This window comes from Agelaius phoeniceus, chromosome 5 (assembly GCF_051311805.1).
Source record: "Agelaius phoeniceus isolate bAgePho1 chromosome 5, bAgePho1.hap1, whole genome shotgun sequence".
Taxonomy (NCBI): Eukaryota; Metazoa; Chordata; class Aves; order Passeriformes; family Icteridae; genus Agelaius; species Agelaius phoeniceus.
Genome location: NC_135269.1, coordinates 22,698,892 through 22,717,450, shown reverse-complemented (window position 1 = coordinate 22,717,450; position 18,559 = coordinate 22,698,892). Strand labels below are relative to the sequence as shown.

Sequence of the window (18,559 nt, the reverse complement as noted above, 5' to 3'; positions counted from 1 at the left end):
AATCTGTGTAACTTTGAGTGCCACAGAAGGACAAACAGCTTAGAAGATTAAAAAGTACTCATCCCAAACCTTTGCAATGTATGTGCACACTGCAAGCAAGGAGCTGGAAATTTTTTTAAAAGATAATAGGAAAAGCTGTCCAGTTGTTTCAGATAGCTTTATAACTACTTCTCTAGACAAACAGATCATCCTCAAGAATGAGAACCAAATGGTTCCCTACCAACAAGCTGAAAATTACACAACCAACTTACAAAGGTTTTGGCCTAAATCTGGTTCATGTTGTACAAATTTGTAGAGGAGTTTGGGTTCACCCACTGAACCTCATGGTGAAACATCCACTGTGTTTTATTGAGGAGTTGTTAGGGTCAGGGTTGGAACATGTGGAATCCTGGTATACACCTGAAAGGACTTGTAAGGGGCAAAAAGAGGCATGAAGTCATAGTGTTACTTATTCCCCATGTACAGAATGGGACTTTTTTCATGGAAATTCCATCTCCATAGTGAGAGCAAAGGGAGTATGTAGGGAGTGAGGAGAAAAGACAGAGTGGAGTTCTATGGGAATAAGATTGTGTGTACAATGTGCTTGTAAACAAGAAACAAGGCAGGGACTGCAGGATGGGTTGGTTTTTTTTCCATTTCCCAGCAGAGGTACAGGATTCTCTGAAATTCTCCAGCTACTGTTCCTTGAGGTTTTGGAGGGCTTTCCACCACAGGTTTCTTTTTCTAACAAACCATTCAGCCCCATTTTCGTTCCTTACATAAGAGAAAAGCCCCAAGCCTACAGAAATACAGCAACAGACCAGTTCAGCATTGACCTTAATTAGAACTACTGAGGTCACAATAAACTTCCTACCCTAGTCTCATGCAAATTCAAGTAATATGTTTCTGGTTGATGAAGATTATGATAAGGGAATAATAAAGTGATTACTTCAGAGCAAGGAAAAATGCCTGCTGTTAAAACATGGGCACAATCTTTTATGTTTGAGTATGCAGTAAGGAAAGGGTTGCAATCATCTCATAACTCGTTTTTTGACTATGTAGGAAACATTGGTGACTCATCATGCAGATATACAGGCTGAAGGGGTGAACTACTTAGTGAGAAGCTCTACAGAGAGAAACATGTCATAATTGGCTCCTGAATCATCAGAATGATGATTCCCCTCCTGCTTATCAGTACCTAGCACTGGGGAAGGGAGCAGCAACTTGCCTTTGCACAGTAACTTTGTGGCTCAAGCTAATGATCAGGAAGTTGAAGACCTGGGACTCATGACTGCTTCTAAGTCTTGAATCACCAGGCTACAGGATTGTAAAATGCTTTTTACCACTCTCACTGCATCTGGACTTCATGCAGAGGAGAATGGAAAATTCATAGGATCAGCAACAGGTGAAGTTTATAGAAGTTTTGATTCCAGTAAGAAGTGGATTCCTCTGGCAGAGAAGAGCCGTGGATTATGAGCTCTGTTTCTAATGTTCATTGCATATTTTATTTAATGATACTTAGGTGGATATTGAAGAAAGTATCCCTAGAGCAGAAACTCATTCTGCTCTAAATGAATTGTTATAGCTGGAAAGCAAACCACTGTGCAGCTCCCCTATCCTGACAATGGCATGTTACTCTGCAAACTCCAGGCTTCTTTAGATGATAATATAATCTCTGTGGGATCATAACAAATGTGCTCTTATCTGTAAATCCTGTCTCCAAAATCAGCCTCTGCAAATGCCCAGCCAAGTGCAGAGGAGCAGAAGGAACAGAGAGCTGTCAGAGTACTGATCACATCTTAAACTACTGATGACAATGCAAATGGGCTTTATCCAAAAGCCACTGGGCTGAATAAAACTTCTCCTACTCATTATTCTTCTTGATTATTAAACCCCAGCAATTCAAGGCCCAGCAAAGTGATGCATATCTAAGATATGAATTCAGATACAACATTTACATATGAATTTGAACATCTCCTTTTAGGATATGCTTCGATAGAGCACAATTATACAGCCTGGAAGAAGCCAATTGTGCCACTTATAAACGGCCAAAGAAGAAATTCTCAAAAAAAAATCCATTGATTACAAAAGGTCTAAATTGCAAATCTCTCAAAGTGTTCATCACTATTCTCTATCAGAGGCTGCAACTGCCTTCTTTCTGCTGTGAAGAGCACCAAGTTCAATTTTCACACCTTTCAGATTTAAAATGGTATTTACAAGGATTAAATTCCCAAAAACCCAAATAATTTCACTGTAATTTCTGAATCAGCACAGTCCCATTAACCCAGCAGGAGGAATCAAGTGGCACAAACACAGAACTTCTTTACTCTGTCAAGTAATACAGCAAAGTCAGGAGAAAAATGTCCTACCTCATATATCGCATAGTTGAACATATAGAATTTTTTGAGACCTGAGCAAATGATCTTATAGTAATTTTATTGTAAACACAATATGTTTAACATATGAAACAAAATACTCATAGGAAGAAATAATATGTTTATTGATACAGATTTTATATTTGAAAAAAGATTTTTTTTGGAAGCCAAGTCTACCTTCAGGTCTGAAACCAAAGCCTTTTCACTGATTGCAGAGTAGCAGTTCTGAACAAATGCTCTTACCTTGCACCACTTTCTATAAAGCAAAACTGGGAAAAAGGTCTCCGCTTTCTCAACTCTCATTTTTAAGGGAAAAAAACCAAACTAAGAATCAATTCCACTTTAGGATGAAGTATATAATGCACAGAGAGTCAATGAACATAAAAGAAAATCATATTGTACTTCAACACTTAGAAGAACCACAGCAGTTACAGGCTTGTGCACCTTCCCAGCATCTCTTACCTACCATTTTCTGTTATCTGCCCCACTCCCTCTCACTGAACCTTAGGAGCCCTTGGGTCTTCTTTCAGTAATATTTCTTCTTCCAAATGATTCTCTACAACTTGCTTTATGTATCCCAGTAATGTTTCCTTGTTATCCTCTGAATCCACTGTGAGAGACTGGACGTTAACATTAAGAAACTTTTCCTGAATTTCGACAATCTTTTTCTCAGTTTTTATTTATGCTTCTATAAGTGTCTGGGTTTTTTTCACCTTAGGCAACACCTATTTCATGCCATATTGGAAAGGCAAAGATACAGAATTTCCTTGGTGACTTCTAGAGCTATTTTATAAGTGCACAGAAATGAAACAAAATGGCTTTTAAGGATAGAACTTTTCTTTCCAAGTTTTTCAAGCTTGTCTTCTTCTGATAGCTTTTCAAGCTGTTAAGTCTGCATTTCCTGCCACAAGATTTGCCAAGCAATCTGATATAATTGCAAGATGATTGTGATGTATTATAGGATCATGAGGAGGATAAACTGATCATCATGGATAAGCCAAAAAGTTTAAAAAACACTACACTGCAATATTTGTGTAGTCCTTCATGCCAAATCTGTGAAGACCCCCGAGAATGACATTGAGCTACTTCAAGTTTTTTAACATGTTGGACTGAAAGCTTGAAAATGGAACTGGTGTTTATTTGTTCCTAGGTTTGAGGGTTCATTTTCACCAGATGGTTGCAACCTCTTTCAGTTACCTGTCTCTTCGGTATTCATTAATATTTACTCATTTAACAGATTTCTTTGATCCTCAAAGATTGCTGCCAGGAAAAGTAATCATCTGATTTCAGGTTTTTGAAGAGCTGGATGGCCTGTATTTTTTCCCTCTTCCATACATCCTTTTCCTTCCCTGTGATGGATTCATCATCACATACAGGCTGCCCAAGTGTTGTCTCGCTTTCAGAAAGTTTCATGACTTGATGGTCTTCCTGACTATTATCCATCTTCACACTGGATTTTAGGCTGTGGAAGCAATAGTCACCAACCTGGCAAAGGAAAACTGGCTCAGTGCTGTCAGGGTTTAACACCACCAAGTTACCTTCTGACAAAGGCTGCTTTCTAGGAATACCATTTTCCTTCTGTAAGATAGGCAAAGAAATCTTTGTGGGCTTTGAATTTTCACGGAGACCTTCAGGCAGAGTAAGATAGTCACCAAAGGTATCCAGGTGCAATTCAGGAGATGAGGCTGGTGCTTGGCCTGAAACTGGGATCATGACACCAGTTTTCCCCTGAGAAGACTCATGGCAAGAGTGGTCACTGGGAGGCTGGGGCTGCTGTGAGCCACAAGGTGATTCCTCGGCTGTGACAAGTGGAGGATGGGTGGAGGTGCTGGCTGATGGCAGTACCAGGCTGTCCGTGGTGATGTACTCCAAAGGGCACTGTTGAGGAGATGTGGTACAGCTGAGAGCCTTTGGAGAGTTCTGCTCCTCTGTTCCCTTGTTGGTGCCTTCCCCACAGGGTGATGAGGCCTGTGAGACTTCTTCCTTGTCACTGAGGTGCTGCATCATTTCCTTCTGATCTGGGAGCATGTCCCTTGGAGAAGCTGCTTCTGGCTGCTCCTGGCTCTGTGGGGCCTGGGGAGAGTCTTCCCTTGGGAGAGTCACATACTGAAGGGAAACTGATTTCTTACTGAGTCCCACAGGGTCCATTTCCAGGGTCTGGTGTACATCAGGGTGAGAGGACACCACTGGGCTGTACAAGTACGGACCATTGAAAGCAAAGCAAGGGATTGCTGTGTGGGAATCAATACTTGCATCAGCACTGTTTCTCCTTGAAATGGGAAAGGAATGACCAGCTCTCTGACTTGAGCAGGCAACTGGGGCATGCTCTGACTCATTTAAAGCATGGTATGAGTTCTGTAGGTCAGGTGTAACAGGGGAAACATCTGTCTTCTTAGTCTGCCCTTCAAGGCACTCTGCCAAAGTCTTCGCCGGCCTGAATGTGGGAAAGTTAAAAATTGTTCATGAGAGAGATTATTGTTTTAAACACAAAACATAAACCAATCTTAGTTGAAAACACACATAGCTACACACAGCCTTAGAAAAAAAAAATTGTGCAGATGCAGCTACTATTATTTTTTGTAATAAAAAATTGAATCTCCTCCTCAAAAGCAACTTGTATAGGATTTTTAGTGACAGAACATTTGATTATATTCTGCCATTCTGCCATGATGCAGTGAGGTCTTAGAGACTATGCACAGTGTCACCATCATGTGCTGTTCACTCACTTGTCCACAACTTGAAGGAAGCAAGCCTGCTCCATCTTCTCTGAAAGGTTGTATTTGTTGAAGTCCAGCTGGTTGCTTGTTGGCCAACTTCCCAAATGTCCTTTCTGAAAATGAAAAAGCAGACATGACCAAAGAGCAGTATCTCACTGGCAGTAGAATCAGGAATTGTACATTCCCCATGGACGAAGAAAACAAATAGAAGAGCCTATAGCACCTGGTAACAGGGATACAAGTTCACGAATACAACTCAAAGGTATGTTCTCCTCTCCAGAAGATGGTTTCTTCAAACCCATATTGCCTTATCTGACTGACTGACTTGACCTGACTACAAGTACTCAGTGAGCCAGCTAGGAAAGATGCCCTCCTAAACTTGTTATTTGTGAATGGAGGACCCAAGGGATTTGATAGCAGGTAGTTGTCTTGGCCAAAGTGATCATGAAATGATTGAGTTTAACATTTTCAGAGTAATGGGAAAAAACAAAAAGGAACAGTAGAGTTACTACTCTGGTCTTCAAGAGAGCAAACTTCAAGCTGTTCAGGGAGCTACTTGGCAGCATACCCTAGGAACCTGCTTTTGAGAGTTAGTGAGCCCATAAGTGCTGGGCAGGTTTAAGAACCCCCTTTTAAAAGCAAGGCACAGGAAATTTTAAAGTACTGAAAATTTTTCTACATTGATTTTAAATCACAGTTGTGTTGACAAGCACAGCACAAAGAGGTCTGCTAAATATAAGAGCACTGTTATGTTGAGTGGGACCAGAACTTCTAAAAACAAGTAATAGATAAATGAAGGTATCTGTTAATTGTGGACTAGAAAACAAGAAGAGCTCTTGAGATTATTGGCAGTCCTGAAAAAGAAAAAGAAATAATGAATCCTTCAAGGCACAGTTCCATCTTACCCGCAGATAGCCCTGGATCAGGAGACTCTTGCTGGGGTTTGGAATCTTTTCTTCCCACATTTTCTTCTTCCTGCAGCAAGAACAGTTTTCAAGATTTGCTTCTCAATTTGCTGCTACCAGAAAAGGCTGCACCACATAGACTGTGCTGCTCAGCACAGCAGGGCACAGCCAAGGAAACGCTGCAGCCCTACCCAGCTCTCTTCCCTGCACAGCCATGCTCAAGGCTGCCCACCAAGGCCCATCTCCACCCAAACCTCTCTCCTGGGGGACAAGAAGTGCCTCAGACTTCATGCCACCCACATGGGCTGTTAAGTCTCCCTGATGCAATGCAAGCCTACCTGAGGAAATACTTATAGCTGCAATAAGCAACTATCAGTGAAGCAATGATGAGAGCTGGGAGCATCACTGGGAGAACCAGAGGTGGCAGAACTGAAACAGAGAAAAGAGAAAATCTATCCACCTGCAGAGTGACTGTTTCCTGCAAAAGGTTTTTCACTCTGGCCACTATTCAGGGAATTTGATATGAGGAGGAACAGGATCATAGGGCCTTCAAACTGTTGGAATATCTTCCAAAGTGGGACAGGCCAAATGTGCCCTGAACAGCACACTGACCAAAGGAGTTCATTGTTTCCTTTACTGATTCACTTCTTAGCTTCTACTGACATCAGAATTAAACATTTTAAGCTAATGAAAAGATGGTTATGAACCTAACTCCACTATGAACAACAGGCATGGCTTCAGACATTTTAAGTCTGCCTGACTCTGCACAGTTCTGAGGAAATGGGGTCTCAGAGATTTTCTAAGAGCTCCCCCTGTCCACAGCCACAACAGCACACTAATTTCTTCCTGAATACATGTACCAAAATTTGCCCACAGTATAATCACTACAGCCTTCCTCAGGACAAATCATATAAGATCATATTACTTTGGGCAAAAGATTGTATGATGGCAGACATTCTGCCTCCAAGTCCATAAACAGCAAAAACATATAAAGATTTTATCTCCAGCAGACTCCATTGTGTGTTTTACACAACCTTATAGTCACTCTGCAAATATAAAAAGCTGATGTTTTATCTTCTATCTTCTTAAAGTATCAAGCTCTTTAGTCACTGACAGCAGAATGGATTACTGGAATCAGAAAATAATTATAATCTTTTGGGCAGGATGTCTTTGATTCATTCTCCACATGGAAAACTTTATGGTTAGTTGTACTCACCTTATGAAGGCAAGCAAGAAAGAAGCTTAAAAGGTCATTCACTTCCTTCCCTAGCATTGTTGATGTACTGCAAGGATGCAGGCAGGGCAGCTGCCTTGGTAAGTGACTCCAACTAGGCCATGGCTGCACCTCACTCCAACCCCAGCTGAGACAATGTGTTATACTAAAGAGCCATCCCAGCCATTAGCAGTCCACCAAAACCTGAGAGAAGCATGGAAAGTACCATTCTCAGTCTTCCAGGTGAACTCCTCACTCCATTCACTCCAAGGTCCCTCATAGTCTGGAGGCTTATTCACCCTTGCACGCATTTTCCCCCTATATTCTGTAGATGCTGCCAGCATCTGCAGGGTGAAGATGAAGGGAGGTTCATCATTGCTGATATTTAACACCTGGAGAGTCTGAGGAGAAGGAAGAAGCACAAATGATAAAGGTGAGAAGAACTGTCTTTCCATTTGACCAGTGAAGAAATATCCATGACTCTTGCACTTTGTTAGTTACCTTTTCATATCGGTCGTTTTCCCAGTACTTGACTTGGTATCTCTGTGGTATGAAGTTGTACTTCAAATTGTGTTTTTTCCACCTTAGTTCATACTCTTGGTTCCCTGTTGCTGTTACTGACACATTTGCAGGCGGCAGCACCTGGACTGAAACACACTGAATGTCTCAGAGCACTTACCAACCTACTGGGCTCTTTCCACATAGTGAATCATTTCCCGGGACTGAAAACAAGGTTGTTTTGTGCAATGTAAAATGGCTCAGCTTTTTAATACTTCTTAACTCTCTGCATCTTCATTTTCTAATCAAATACAACAATATTAACGGTATACAAGAGTATTAAATAACAGAAAATCCATACCCATGAATACTGAGAGTGCTCCCTGTGTACAGAAAAGCAGCAAAGCAATAGTTGAAATATCTGTACTTGTCCACCACATTTCCAGAAATTTTCAATTCTTTTGGAGCTACCTCCTGATATTTTCACCCACTGCAGGAGCTGCCCCAGCTTTAGAGTTTGAGAAGTCACCCAAATACCTTCAGATACATGTGGGCAGAGATGACCTACCTGGTGCACCTCACTGGGAAAAGGATTCCTACCTCATCCAGGGTTCCAGGGGCCATTGCACAAACCCACAAGAGCTCACTGACTTCTTGAGAAATCACATAGTGACACACTCCTACTCACTACAGACACCTCTCACCACAGTCCCGTCACCTGGGACATTCACGAATGTGAATCACAGAGAAGTCAGCAGGATGGCAAATGCTCACTGAGAAGCTCCAGGTCACAACCTGGATTTCTGCACAACAGTTTCCATCACTGTCACCTTCCTCAGAGTAGCAAGTGCCACTGAGGAACTCCACACCTACACCCCAGAGCTCTGACCTGATACAATCCCTTTCTTCATCAGTGATTGTTTCTTCCACTTCCCACTCACATTTCCTCAACACCATTGTCCTCAGCCCCACTTGCTCAGACAGGCATCTCTCCAAGAAACAAGAAGGAGAAGCAGGAAACAACACAGGAACTCACTGTTTTTGTGGGCTTCAATCGTCTTTTCCTCTGTCTTGGCCCGGACAGATACATGGTACTGGCTCTGGCCTCTAGAATTGCTAACAGGGATCTCACAGCTCTGGACCACGTATGGGGTGTGGGGCAAAGTCTTCTCATGCACAGGAGAGCACTCCTCTTCTCTGAAGAGAAGAAAGAGGATGAATGGGAATCAGGGGGATTGGACAGGCAGAAGCCCCATGGGAGAGGCACAGACACACTGCCATGGACAGAGCACATACTGTGATTCTGGGGTGGCCCTGATGAACAAGCCAAAGAGGACAGAGGTGGTGATCACTTTCTTCACTTCCCAGCTGCACGTCAGACGATCTCCACCATTGAAGAGGCAGCGAAGGTTCCTGGGCTGAAGGCCACCTTCAGAGAACACAAGTGCAAGGTCAGTGACAGGAAGGTTCTGGCTTCTCAGTTTCCAATCCCACTCCCTCCCATGCTACCTTCAGGGGTCTTCCATGACACCTCCGTGCTCCACTTGCTGTACTGCCCAGAGAAGCCACTGGCCTGCCCTGGTCTGGCTCGCACACGGGCAACGTAGCTGCTCCCTGGGACAAGGTCCTCAGGCCTGAGACTGCACTGGGTGGTGCTGGAGAGCAAGAGCGAGGCAGCTTCCTGTTGTTGGGAGAGAGGAAGGGAAGAAGGAAATTGGGACATTGAGGGATGGAGAGGTGCAGGGAAGACAGGGAAAGAGTGAGAGGAGGAGGAGTTGACTGCCAGGCTGCATCTCCAACAATCCCACAAGTGTGATGGTCCATGCACATGCTGCCATGCAGTGTCTCCTCACTGCCACACAAGAGGGCTCCAGCGTGTGCTGCGGCACAGCTCAAGACAGGTGAGGCACAGCCACTGTCAGGCACAATCTTCCCTCGCAACAAGTAGCAAACTCCTGCAGCTTGCAAAGTCCAGACTGTCTTCAGCTCCAGCTACACATGTTCATAGCACTGCTCAGCGCAGAATTAGGTGGGAATCTGGCCAAGATAATTCTCTTAAAATCTAAAGATCAGTCTGACAGGTACTGATCGGAGCCAGAAACATGTGCAGATTTAAGGAAATGATAGGGCAAAGGATATGGACTCCTAAAAACTTAAACAAAAAAAAAAAAAAAAAAAAGAAAAACCCAAAACATATCTGTCTCAAAGGGGGAGCAACTTCAAATGTATTTTGCTGTTTTCCCCATATGAACCCACAGCCTCCTATTCGATCACGATTTAATTCAGTTTAAGAGGGATTCAAATCCAACTCAAATCCAAGTACAATGGTTGGGAGTTTCTGTGAGTGGAGAAGAGATCTTTGCATTCCGTTCAGGAAAAATGGCATTTCACAGGACAAGTCACTTGCTAGCAGAAAGAGAGCCCCTTCCACCTGACCCAAAACAACACTTGTTGTAGCTGTTCACAGTGACTGAAGAATGGAAAGACCATTCATTTGCACAACTTTTTCCACAGACTTTGAACTGCCCAAATTGGTGCAACCCAAACCAGGACACCTCAGCTCCTCTGCTCTTACCTCCCAGGACTCCCACTGCCGCTTGTAAGTGACTTCATAGTCCAGTGCACTGCCCAGCCCCTGGCTTCCATCGGCTGTTTGCCAGGTCAGCAAGAAGTCTCCTGATATCATTGGGCTGACTGAGAGGTTTTGAGGTGGGAGGGGCCGAACTGGAAGGTGAAGGTACAATGCATGAGAGGAGATAATGAGGAAATGACACAAAGAGGGGAAGAAAACATCTAGGTAAGCTTCCCCATTTCCAGAGTATCTTATCCCTGACAGACCAAGTACCTCCTGCTTTACTGGCTCCTGAGATGATACCACATTCAGCTGCTCTCAGAAACTTGCTGCCTTCTCTCCCTACCCAACCCTTGCAATGTGGAGTTCTTTGGCAGTTTTCACAATTCTAGATCAACAGCAAATACATTCTCAAAAATCCTTAAAATTCATTGGGAAACAAGAATTTGGTATTTTAAGCCTTACCGTTTTGGAAAAGATCAACATCCAGTTCTGTTTGATTAACATCTTTTCCGTTTTTAGGCCTGAAGCCATAAGTATCCTTTATCCCTATTCCTAAATAGTCTGTAGTCCTGCGGCAGACCCAGTGCACAAACATGTCTGGAGCTTCATGCAAGTCACTTTCTGTCTGGCGTTCACAAGACATGTTCTTGTTCTCCCTGTGTACAGAGAAAGTGATCTATAAAGAACTGATCCAAAAACCTGTAGTTAGTACAAAATTAAAACCTGAAACCAATTTCATCCCATCCTGATGTTATAATTCACAAAGGCACTTATATCCTCTTCTCATTGTTCCTATTAGTCCTGGTTTGCATCAGTTAATACGAGAAACATTTTTTACACCTGCATTTTGCCTCCCCATTTCAAAGTCATGTGGCAGAATATTACAGTACCAGCTAATTTTTTTTTTTACTTTTTAGCCTAGCTCTATGTAATCTCATATTTTTAGGTGAGAAATAGTATGATGAAAATTTATGTCATGTAAATACACCTTTTACTCAGAGTTAAAGGCCATAAAATTTCTGATGATCCTAAACTGCTTTAAGACTCTCATTTTGCAGTACCAGAAAAACACTTAGAAAAAGATTCTCAACCAAAATGTACTTCTATATCCTTAGTAGTTCTGTTCTGCCAAGGGACCTTAAGTATTCATTAAAGATTTCATCCACAATGTTAATCCTCCTTTCAGATGGCTTTTCTCCAGGCCAAGCAGCATCATGAAAATTAGAAACATTTTTTTTAAACTAGGCATGAGAGGATAATCTTTGTGTGGTTGCAGTAGCCTTAGCTGCTGGAGAGATGCGTTGCTTCTTTATGCACCCTGTGGAATTTTGTTTGTGCTTATGGCTTCATGCCCAGTATATTATCTTTTTCCAGCTCAGATGAGAAATATTAAGTTGTGAATATTTAAGGCCAAATAGTCTCTTCCAGGACAGGATGGAGTCTTCTAGCCAACTTTATATATCAGCAAGCATAATTCAGCACTATTGCTATTTTTATAAGTTGGGTATTATCAAGGAAACCAGGGACATTGCTGAAGTATGGATTGGACACTGCAGTATGTGTGTAGCCTTAAGTAAAAGAGTCAGCCCAAAGGGTGTGAAGCCGTGAAGTTATTTCTATCTACTCACCAGCATTACCTTACAGGTTGGGGTTTAGTCAACTATTCTTCATCTATGAGCTGATCTTGTTTAATTATTGGCCATTTTGATTTTAGCTGTGTGACTGTCCATGTTTAACACCTGCTTGTCTGATTCCTTCACCTCAGTTATATTTCATGATCCACACACTTCATCATGTAACAATGTTTTAGAGAATCCTCCAAAAGTCCAAGAAACTTTATATCATCTTTTCCCAGAAGTATTTAGCCTCAAGGTCCTGTTCCAAAGTTCTTCCACTGTTTTCATCTACTTTTAGGTCTATTAAATTCCCACTTGTTTGCAATAAAATCAAGAGTTCTTAATTTTTCCTTTTCTTCCTGTATCTCCAGACTCTAAATAATTTTCTTCTCAACTATCCATCTTTGCCTTCCTCTCTCCCTTAACTATTCCTCTATTTCTGTCCTTTCTTATCCTCGCCAATGATCCAGTCTGGTGATTTGGTTCCCTTTTGAAAAGGAAACAAATGTGACAGAGAGATACTGTAATAAACACACCAGTATCTCTTGGAGGAAAACTGATGGCACAGATAGAGAACTTACCAGCTCTCTCTATCTCATAAATATACAGTCTACACATATTTCTCAAAAGTTATCAAAACCACATTCTCAATCCTCCTAAATGAGCAAAAGGACAGGGGGAATATCTCCTCCCTTTAGGGTTACAAACAACATTTACACTTGTTCTGACACCTCCTTCTCCCCTAATGCTGATTATTAGCAGCCTGTATGCCCTGTATTTCATATCTATGATCCTACAACAAAATTATGGAAAATAATTGTAAAGGTGATAAAAATATCTCCACTGGCATAGCTTACTCATTCCTCTCTTCTAGATGAGGCTCAGAAGCAGGTATAACTTTTGCTTAATTAAAAAAGAGTGTGGATGTGCTTTCTAAAAACTTGACTGCATGTCCCCAGAATTCCAAGTTATGGCAAATTTCCCTTTGGACTTTTATCTAGCTCAGCACATTTCAGGTACTTACATGTCAATATTATCCCTTTGGTAAAGAATCATACCAATGAGGTCATGAGCCTCTGAATGCTCCATCCATGTGCAAGTCACCTGTGAGTTGTAGTCACTGTAGCACTTCAAGCTTTTCATTGGGATACTCTCTGGGAAAGAAATTCAGGCAAAGAAAAGATGCAGTGATTAAAAATATAAATGGTGAGAGATGAGATACAGAATGTGTGAGGCTCTCATAACAAAAGTCTCCTCTTGGCACCAGAAAATCCTAGACTCACAGAAATGTTTGGGTTGGAAGGCACCTTAAACATCATGAAGTTCCTCCTGCCATGGGCAGGGACACCTTCCATTGCACCACTTTGCTCAGAGCACCATTCAATCTGGCCCTGAACATCTCAGGGATGGGGCATGACTCCATGAATATATGTGCAGAGTTGTGACCACTCTGCACATCTCCACAACACACAAGTGTCAAAACCAGACTACAGCTAACAACAATTTAGTGAAATCTTTGTGCCTGCAAGACATACAGTTCTAGCCAAACACTGAGTATATCCAAGGATTAGTCGACACCATGGTTAGCAGACATATGGTGATCATTTCCTACTTATGTGTTGCTGTGGGAACTTTTTTGCTACTAACTTCCCAGTAAAGTTTGTAATGCTAGAAAGGTCTATTTCTAGGTGAGATGCTCTGAGAATAGCCTTGCTATGACTCAGAAGAATGTCCAAACTAATTTGTTGGAACTAGATTTATGATCCAGAGATGGCCAGATCTCTCATGAAGGATATTTTCTTTTTTAAGTTCTCAACTGTGAAGCTGAAAAATATAGACTGCCTCTGGCACATGCACTATGAAGCAAGCTGCTTTCTTATCCTTCCTTATTTTCCCTGAAGGCAATATCCATGCTGCACTATTGGGCTATTGCACCTTCAGGTGACAAAGGTGCATACATGAGTGTGCTCTCTCAAGTAATATTTCTCGATGAAAGCTATAATCAGCTTGTTTGAGAGGCTTTTTACAGGCAAAAACCCATCAGAACACAATGTTGCTGTCTTAGGAGGCATAAGAGGGACCTTACTATGATCTTCTACTGAAAACCAGTACAAAGTTCTACTGCTTTCCTTGTGTAACCAGAAAATGGAGCATCCCACATAGAAAAGAATGTGGAAGTGTCAATGTGGGGGTAAGGCTCAGAATGCCAAGAACCCAGTCTGACCTACACTTCAGAGACCTCAAAGGAAGATATCCTGTAATTAATGCTGGGCCAGGCAGCACAACTCCTCCAGCTACTGCAGACATGAGCATCTGCTTTAGAAAAGGTAGATGTCCATGGAGTACAACTCCTGATAACACTCTTTGTCTGCTCTCTCTAGGATGGCTATATGCCTAGTCTTGTGGCAGCTATGGTGTACTTCCTATTGATTTCCCAGCTCTGTGAAATCAAATTTGGAGGCAGGGGAGGACAGAGCGTGGGAGGAAAAAGGAAAAAGGAAAAAAGAAGAGAAGAGAAGAGAAGAGAAGAGAAGAGAAGAGAAGAGAAGAGAAGAGAAGAGAAGAGAAGAGAAGAGAAGAGAAGAGAAGAGAAGAGAAGAGAAGAGAAGAGAAGAGAAGAGAAGAGAAGAGAGAAAAAGAAAAGAGAAAAGAAAGAAAAGAAAAGAAAAGAAAAGAAAAGAAAAGAAAAGAAAAGAAAAGAAAAGAAAAGAAAAGAAAAGAAAAGAAAAGAAAAGAAAAGAAAAGAAAAGAAAAGAAAAGAAAAGAAAAGAAAAGAAAAGAAAAGAAAAGAAAGAAAAGTTCTCATTGTGTAAGAAAGGAAGCACAAGCAATGGATATGGCAGATGGTCTCTTTATCTGTCAGCTATTCCAGAAGAAGAAAAACAGGTCATCTGGATTTTGCTCTTGGTAGCCCCCACCACACTGTCTTGTGTCTGGCCACATGTCTCTACTCCTGTGCACCATCTGAATTATGCATTCATTTGCAGTCCTTCATTTTCCTATGTTTTCACTAATTATCAGGGTCTATCCCTCCTTCCATTCACTCATTATCCAATCAGCTTGTTCATCTTATCCATTTATATACTGTCCATACCACCAACATACAACTGATTTAGCTGTACATGCACCTGCTACATGCTGGTTTTGCTCAGGATGTCTGCTCTCTTACAGCTTAGAAAACAGGAGAAGAAAGCAGAAAAGCAAGCAGAAAAGGAGGAAGAGCATTGGCTGAAAGAAGGAGACATTTAAAAAGAAAGGCAATAATGGAAGGATGAAAGAGAATATAAATTTGAATCTCACCTTGAATGGCTTGAACATGGAAGATCAAATACAGATACAGCAGCAGGATGAAAATCTCTTTTATGTCCATATTGTCCTTGGCACACAGGCTTGATCCTAACTCAGAATTTCAGAGTTTCCATTGCCCACTTGCCACTCTCTTGCCCTGCTTACTGTGGAGCTGTTTGTTTCTGTTTCACATAAAGAGAAGTAAAACTGAATAAGGGAACTTCTTTAAGATCATGTTGAAGTGACATTCAGGAAGAACTTCTACCAGACATTTCTTGTAGGACAAAATTCACGTCCTCACTGTGTGTTGTTGCAATGCAAGCAGAGAATGAAGTAAATGTACATTTCCAAGGAAGTGCAGGGATTTGGTCAGCTGAGCAGCAACAAGACAAAAATCCTGATTTGTGATGAGAACTCATCCTTAAAATTAATTTCATTCTTCTGCTCTTTATGCTTAAAGCCTTCCTAATGAACCACAACAGTGGTTAATTTCCTTAAAAATATGATCTCAATGACAAAGTTCCTAGGAACCATAGTGGATGGATTTCCATATTCATTCACTCTGAGAATTTTCTTGAACTTTTCTCAGTGTGCCCCAAACAAGTTGCAAATTGTAGACAAACTACCAAAGAAATTAATTTAATTTTTTTCCTGGTTTTTGGTTAAGACTAAAAGTAGATTGAGCAGTTCCAGGACCATGGACCACACTGTTCAATACTGGAATTTAAGTAATTTTGGCCATCTCTCATCGCTCTCTCAAAGTCATAGTACACACACCTACTTAAGTACGTTACAGATCTGAGACTTTTTCTACTTTAGGGGAGCATGGAAAAACCACTTTTCAATTCCTATTGATTTTCAGATTCCCAAAAGCCACTTCCTTGGACTGGAAACAGCTGCCTGAGCCATTGAATAATCATTGCAGCTAAGGAATCCCCCAGTAACTCACAGGTCCTTGTATGAGAGCAGCCTCTACCATTATGCTTCCCCCAGAAAGGAAGTCATTCCCTTACCTGAATCCAGGGGTGTCTGTGAGGCAGATGATTCAACCTGATGGGGAACTCTCCCTGTCCAGCACCACCCCCCAGCACCAGAATCCTCTGATGCAGATATCAGCAAATCCACACTTGCCTAGAACTGGAGACAGAAGTATAAACCAACCACAGGATTTTCTTGGCAAGTAAGTCTTCAAAATAACTACGGCATCTTTTATGAACCTCAAATGCCACTTTCAGAGAAGCTGACACCTCCCTTTCAAGGAAAGTCTGTGCAATTGCACAAAATAGGAAGTCTGTACTTCCTATTTAGCCCCCAAAGCATGCACTTAGATGGGACTGTTGGGTTAACTGGGAAGGGAGGGAAAGGAAGTTTGTCATTGCCAATCTATGTGTTAGTAATTACCAGATCATGAGACTTATGTATTTTAAGAAAGATACAGGACTGACTGCAGCAGATGTAAGAGACATGAAGAAAGAATTTTCTGTTTTTCACTCCAGTGCTGTTTCTTGTTTTGCTCTAGACTAGACAACCTTCATGGCAGGGATCTCTCTGGACTTTTGTTTGTACATCTGTACTGGGGGAGAGTGAACTACCTTTATCTCTGTAACTCTTTAGTAATATTTCTAAGTTTTACCCATTTCAACAACAATTAATAATAAACTATAAGTACTGTAGTACATAAAGAAAACAAGAAAACTGGTGAGAGTAGTTGATCTGAAGTTATCCTACATCCAAGGCAGCCTGATCTTTTAATCCAACCATAAAGCAGCCCAGAAGCCTTCAGAAATAAACCTTAGGAAAGTTAGACAGCCATAAGGGAGAAACATGCTCAGGTTTGTGTTCTCAGGGATAAACTATGGGGGCTTATATGAGTCCCCAGATACAGAATATAACTGGCAGAGACCTGCACTGCTACTCCTCCTCTCAATCCTCACGGTACTGACCAAAACCACAGGCAGCAGAGTTATTCTCTCATCAGAACTGCATCAATAAACAAGCAAAAAAACCCCAAAAAACCCCTATCATGTGAATAAGGGAAACATGCAAAGCAAGAAAAAGAAAATGGATAATATCTGGGGTAACTGTGTGTGAGAAGGTGTCCATATAAAACCTGCAGACAGTTAGGGGAATATGTAACTTGGCTGGATGGGAAGAATTTATTTTGCATTGCAGTTTAAGGGCAGAGGGGGATAATCCTGCCCTGATTTTCAAAGGCCAGTGTGTTTATGTTCTTCCAGCACCCTTATAAAAGAGGATAGTTGCTCCCTAGCAGACATTTTTCCTCCCTTTCCCTTCTCATTGAAAATGTTCCTCCATTTTGAGAGAGACATGCTGGTTGGCATGAGTTGCTGGTTCCATCACAGGATCCAATTGTCACTGAAAATCTCTGAGTGCCACTTGCTCTGTTGAACTCCAGGAACAAGTAACAAAGAATCCTGCACACCAGAAACTTTGCAGTCCATACCTGCCATTAGGCTTCAAACTTACAATGCATTTTCTTACATATCACATGTAATATCACATTGCTGTTACTTCACCTCCTTTCTAAACTGCATTGCTACAATGCCTCTGAAACAGGAAGTTACATTTTGTAATATTTTAATAAAATAATGTCAAGAAGCTGATCCCCCCCCAAAAAAACACTTTTAAATAAAAATTGACAAACTAATATTTAACTTTATTCATTGAAGAATCTGATACAGTAATTTCTTGTTAGTTCTACTCTGAATGCAGTGTCAGAAAGCAGAAGATAGAGAAGAAACTGCTGTTTGAGTAGGATATCCTACACATTTTCCTAGAACATGAAAATAAGTAGATTGTACAGTTATATAAAGATCTAAAAGGAAGACCACAGGTGTACTAGGTTTGATTCACAGAATTCAATATACTGGTCAGTGGAAAAGAAGAAAGCTAAGATGGGCTGAAACTTCTTCACTGAAATCCAAAAAAGTTTTATTGATCCTCTGAGAACAAACTCTGAACACCCAGTCAGACTCCAACGGCCCACAAACCTTCAGATCAGGAAATGAAGAGAAATTTATGGGAGTCTAGAGAAAAAACAAAAGCTTATGAAGACATTCTGGACAAATAACTAGTCTTGGGAGTAAGAACAGAAACTAGAGCAGGTCTAAGGGCTCAGGAGACCTCTTTTGCAGGCTGACACTGACTTGCTTTGTAAACATGGCCCATGATTTTATTTCTCTATTACTCACTTTCTCTGGTCTCTATGTAGATGTCTGTATTGCAGATGTGTGCTAAAAAGCTGAAGAAGTTAACTAAGTACAGATTTTACACTGAAAGGTAATATATCACTAAAAATTACTCATTTCAAGGACACTTCAAAGACATTTTGAAGGAAACTGCCTGCAGAGAGGGATATCTATATAGCACTTA

General features: G+C 41.3%; 2 protein-coding genes across 5 annotated transcripts in view; both read right to left on the bottom strand.

Moving 5' to 3' along the window:
- Positions 1-2,396: 2,396 nt before the first annotated feature.
- On the bottom strand, positions 2,397-18,558 carry CSF2RB (colony stimulating factor 2 receptor subunit beta). The gene is made up of 14 exons (XM_054631963.2): positions 16,180-18,558; positions 15,179-15,348; positions 12,903-13,032; positions 10,725-10,918; positions 10,263-10,411; positions 9,197-9,368; positions 8,984-9,116; positions 8,724-8,884; positions 7,691-7,836; positions 7,416-7,590; positions 6,315-6,405; positions 5,977-6,046; positions 5,081-5,184; positions 2,397-4,788 (listed from the first exon to the last, which is right to left on the bottom strand). Exons 2-14 carry the CDS (start codon positions 15,246-15,248, stop codon positions 3,585-3,587), a joined length of 2,799 nt encoding a protein of 932 aa, XP_054487938.2. The 5' UTR covers positions 15,249-15,348; positions 16,180-18,558; the 3' UTR covers positions 2,397-3,584.
- NCF4 (neutrophil cytosolic factor 4) overlaps positions 16,180-18,559 on the bottom strand; it is a 38,582-nt gene continuing 36,202 nt past the window's right edge. For all 4 annotated transcript variants that reach the window (XM_077178540.1, XM_077178541.1, XM_077178543.1 and 1 more), the window contains one exon: positions 16,180-16,303. In XM_077178540.1, coding sequence (XP_077034655.1) covers positions 16,279-16,303 — 25 coding nt within the window. In that variant the 3' untranslated portion in view covers positions 16,180-16,278. The remainder of the gene's footprint in view (positions 16,304-18,559) is intronic.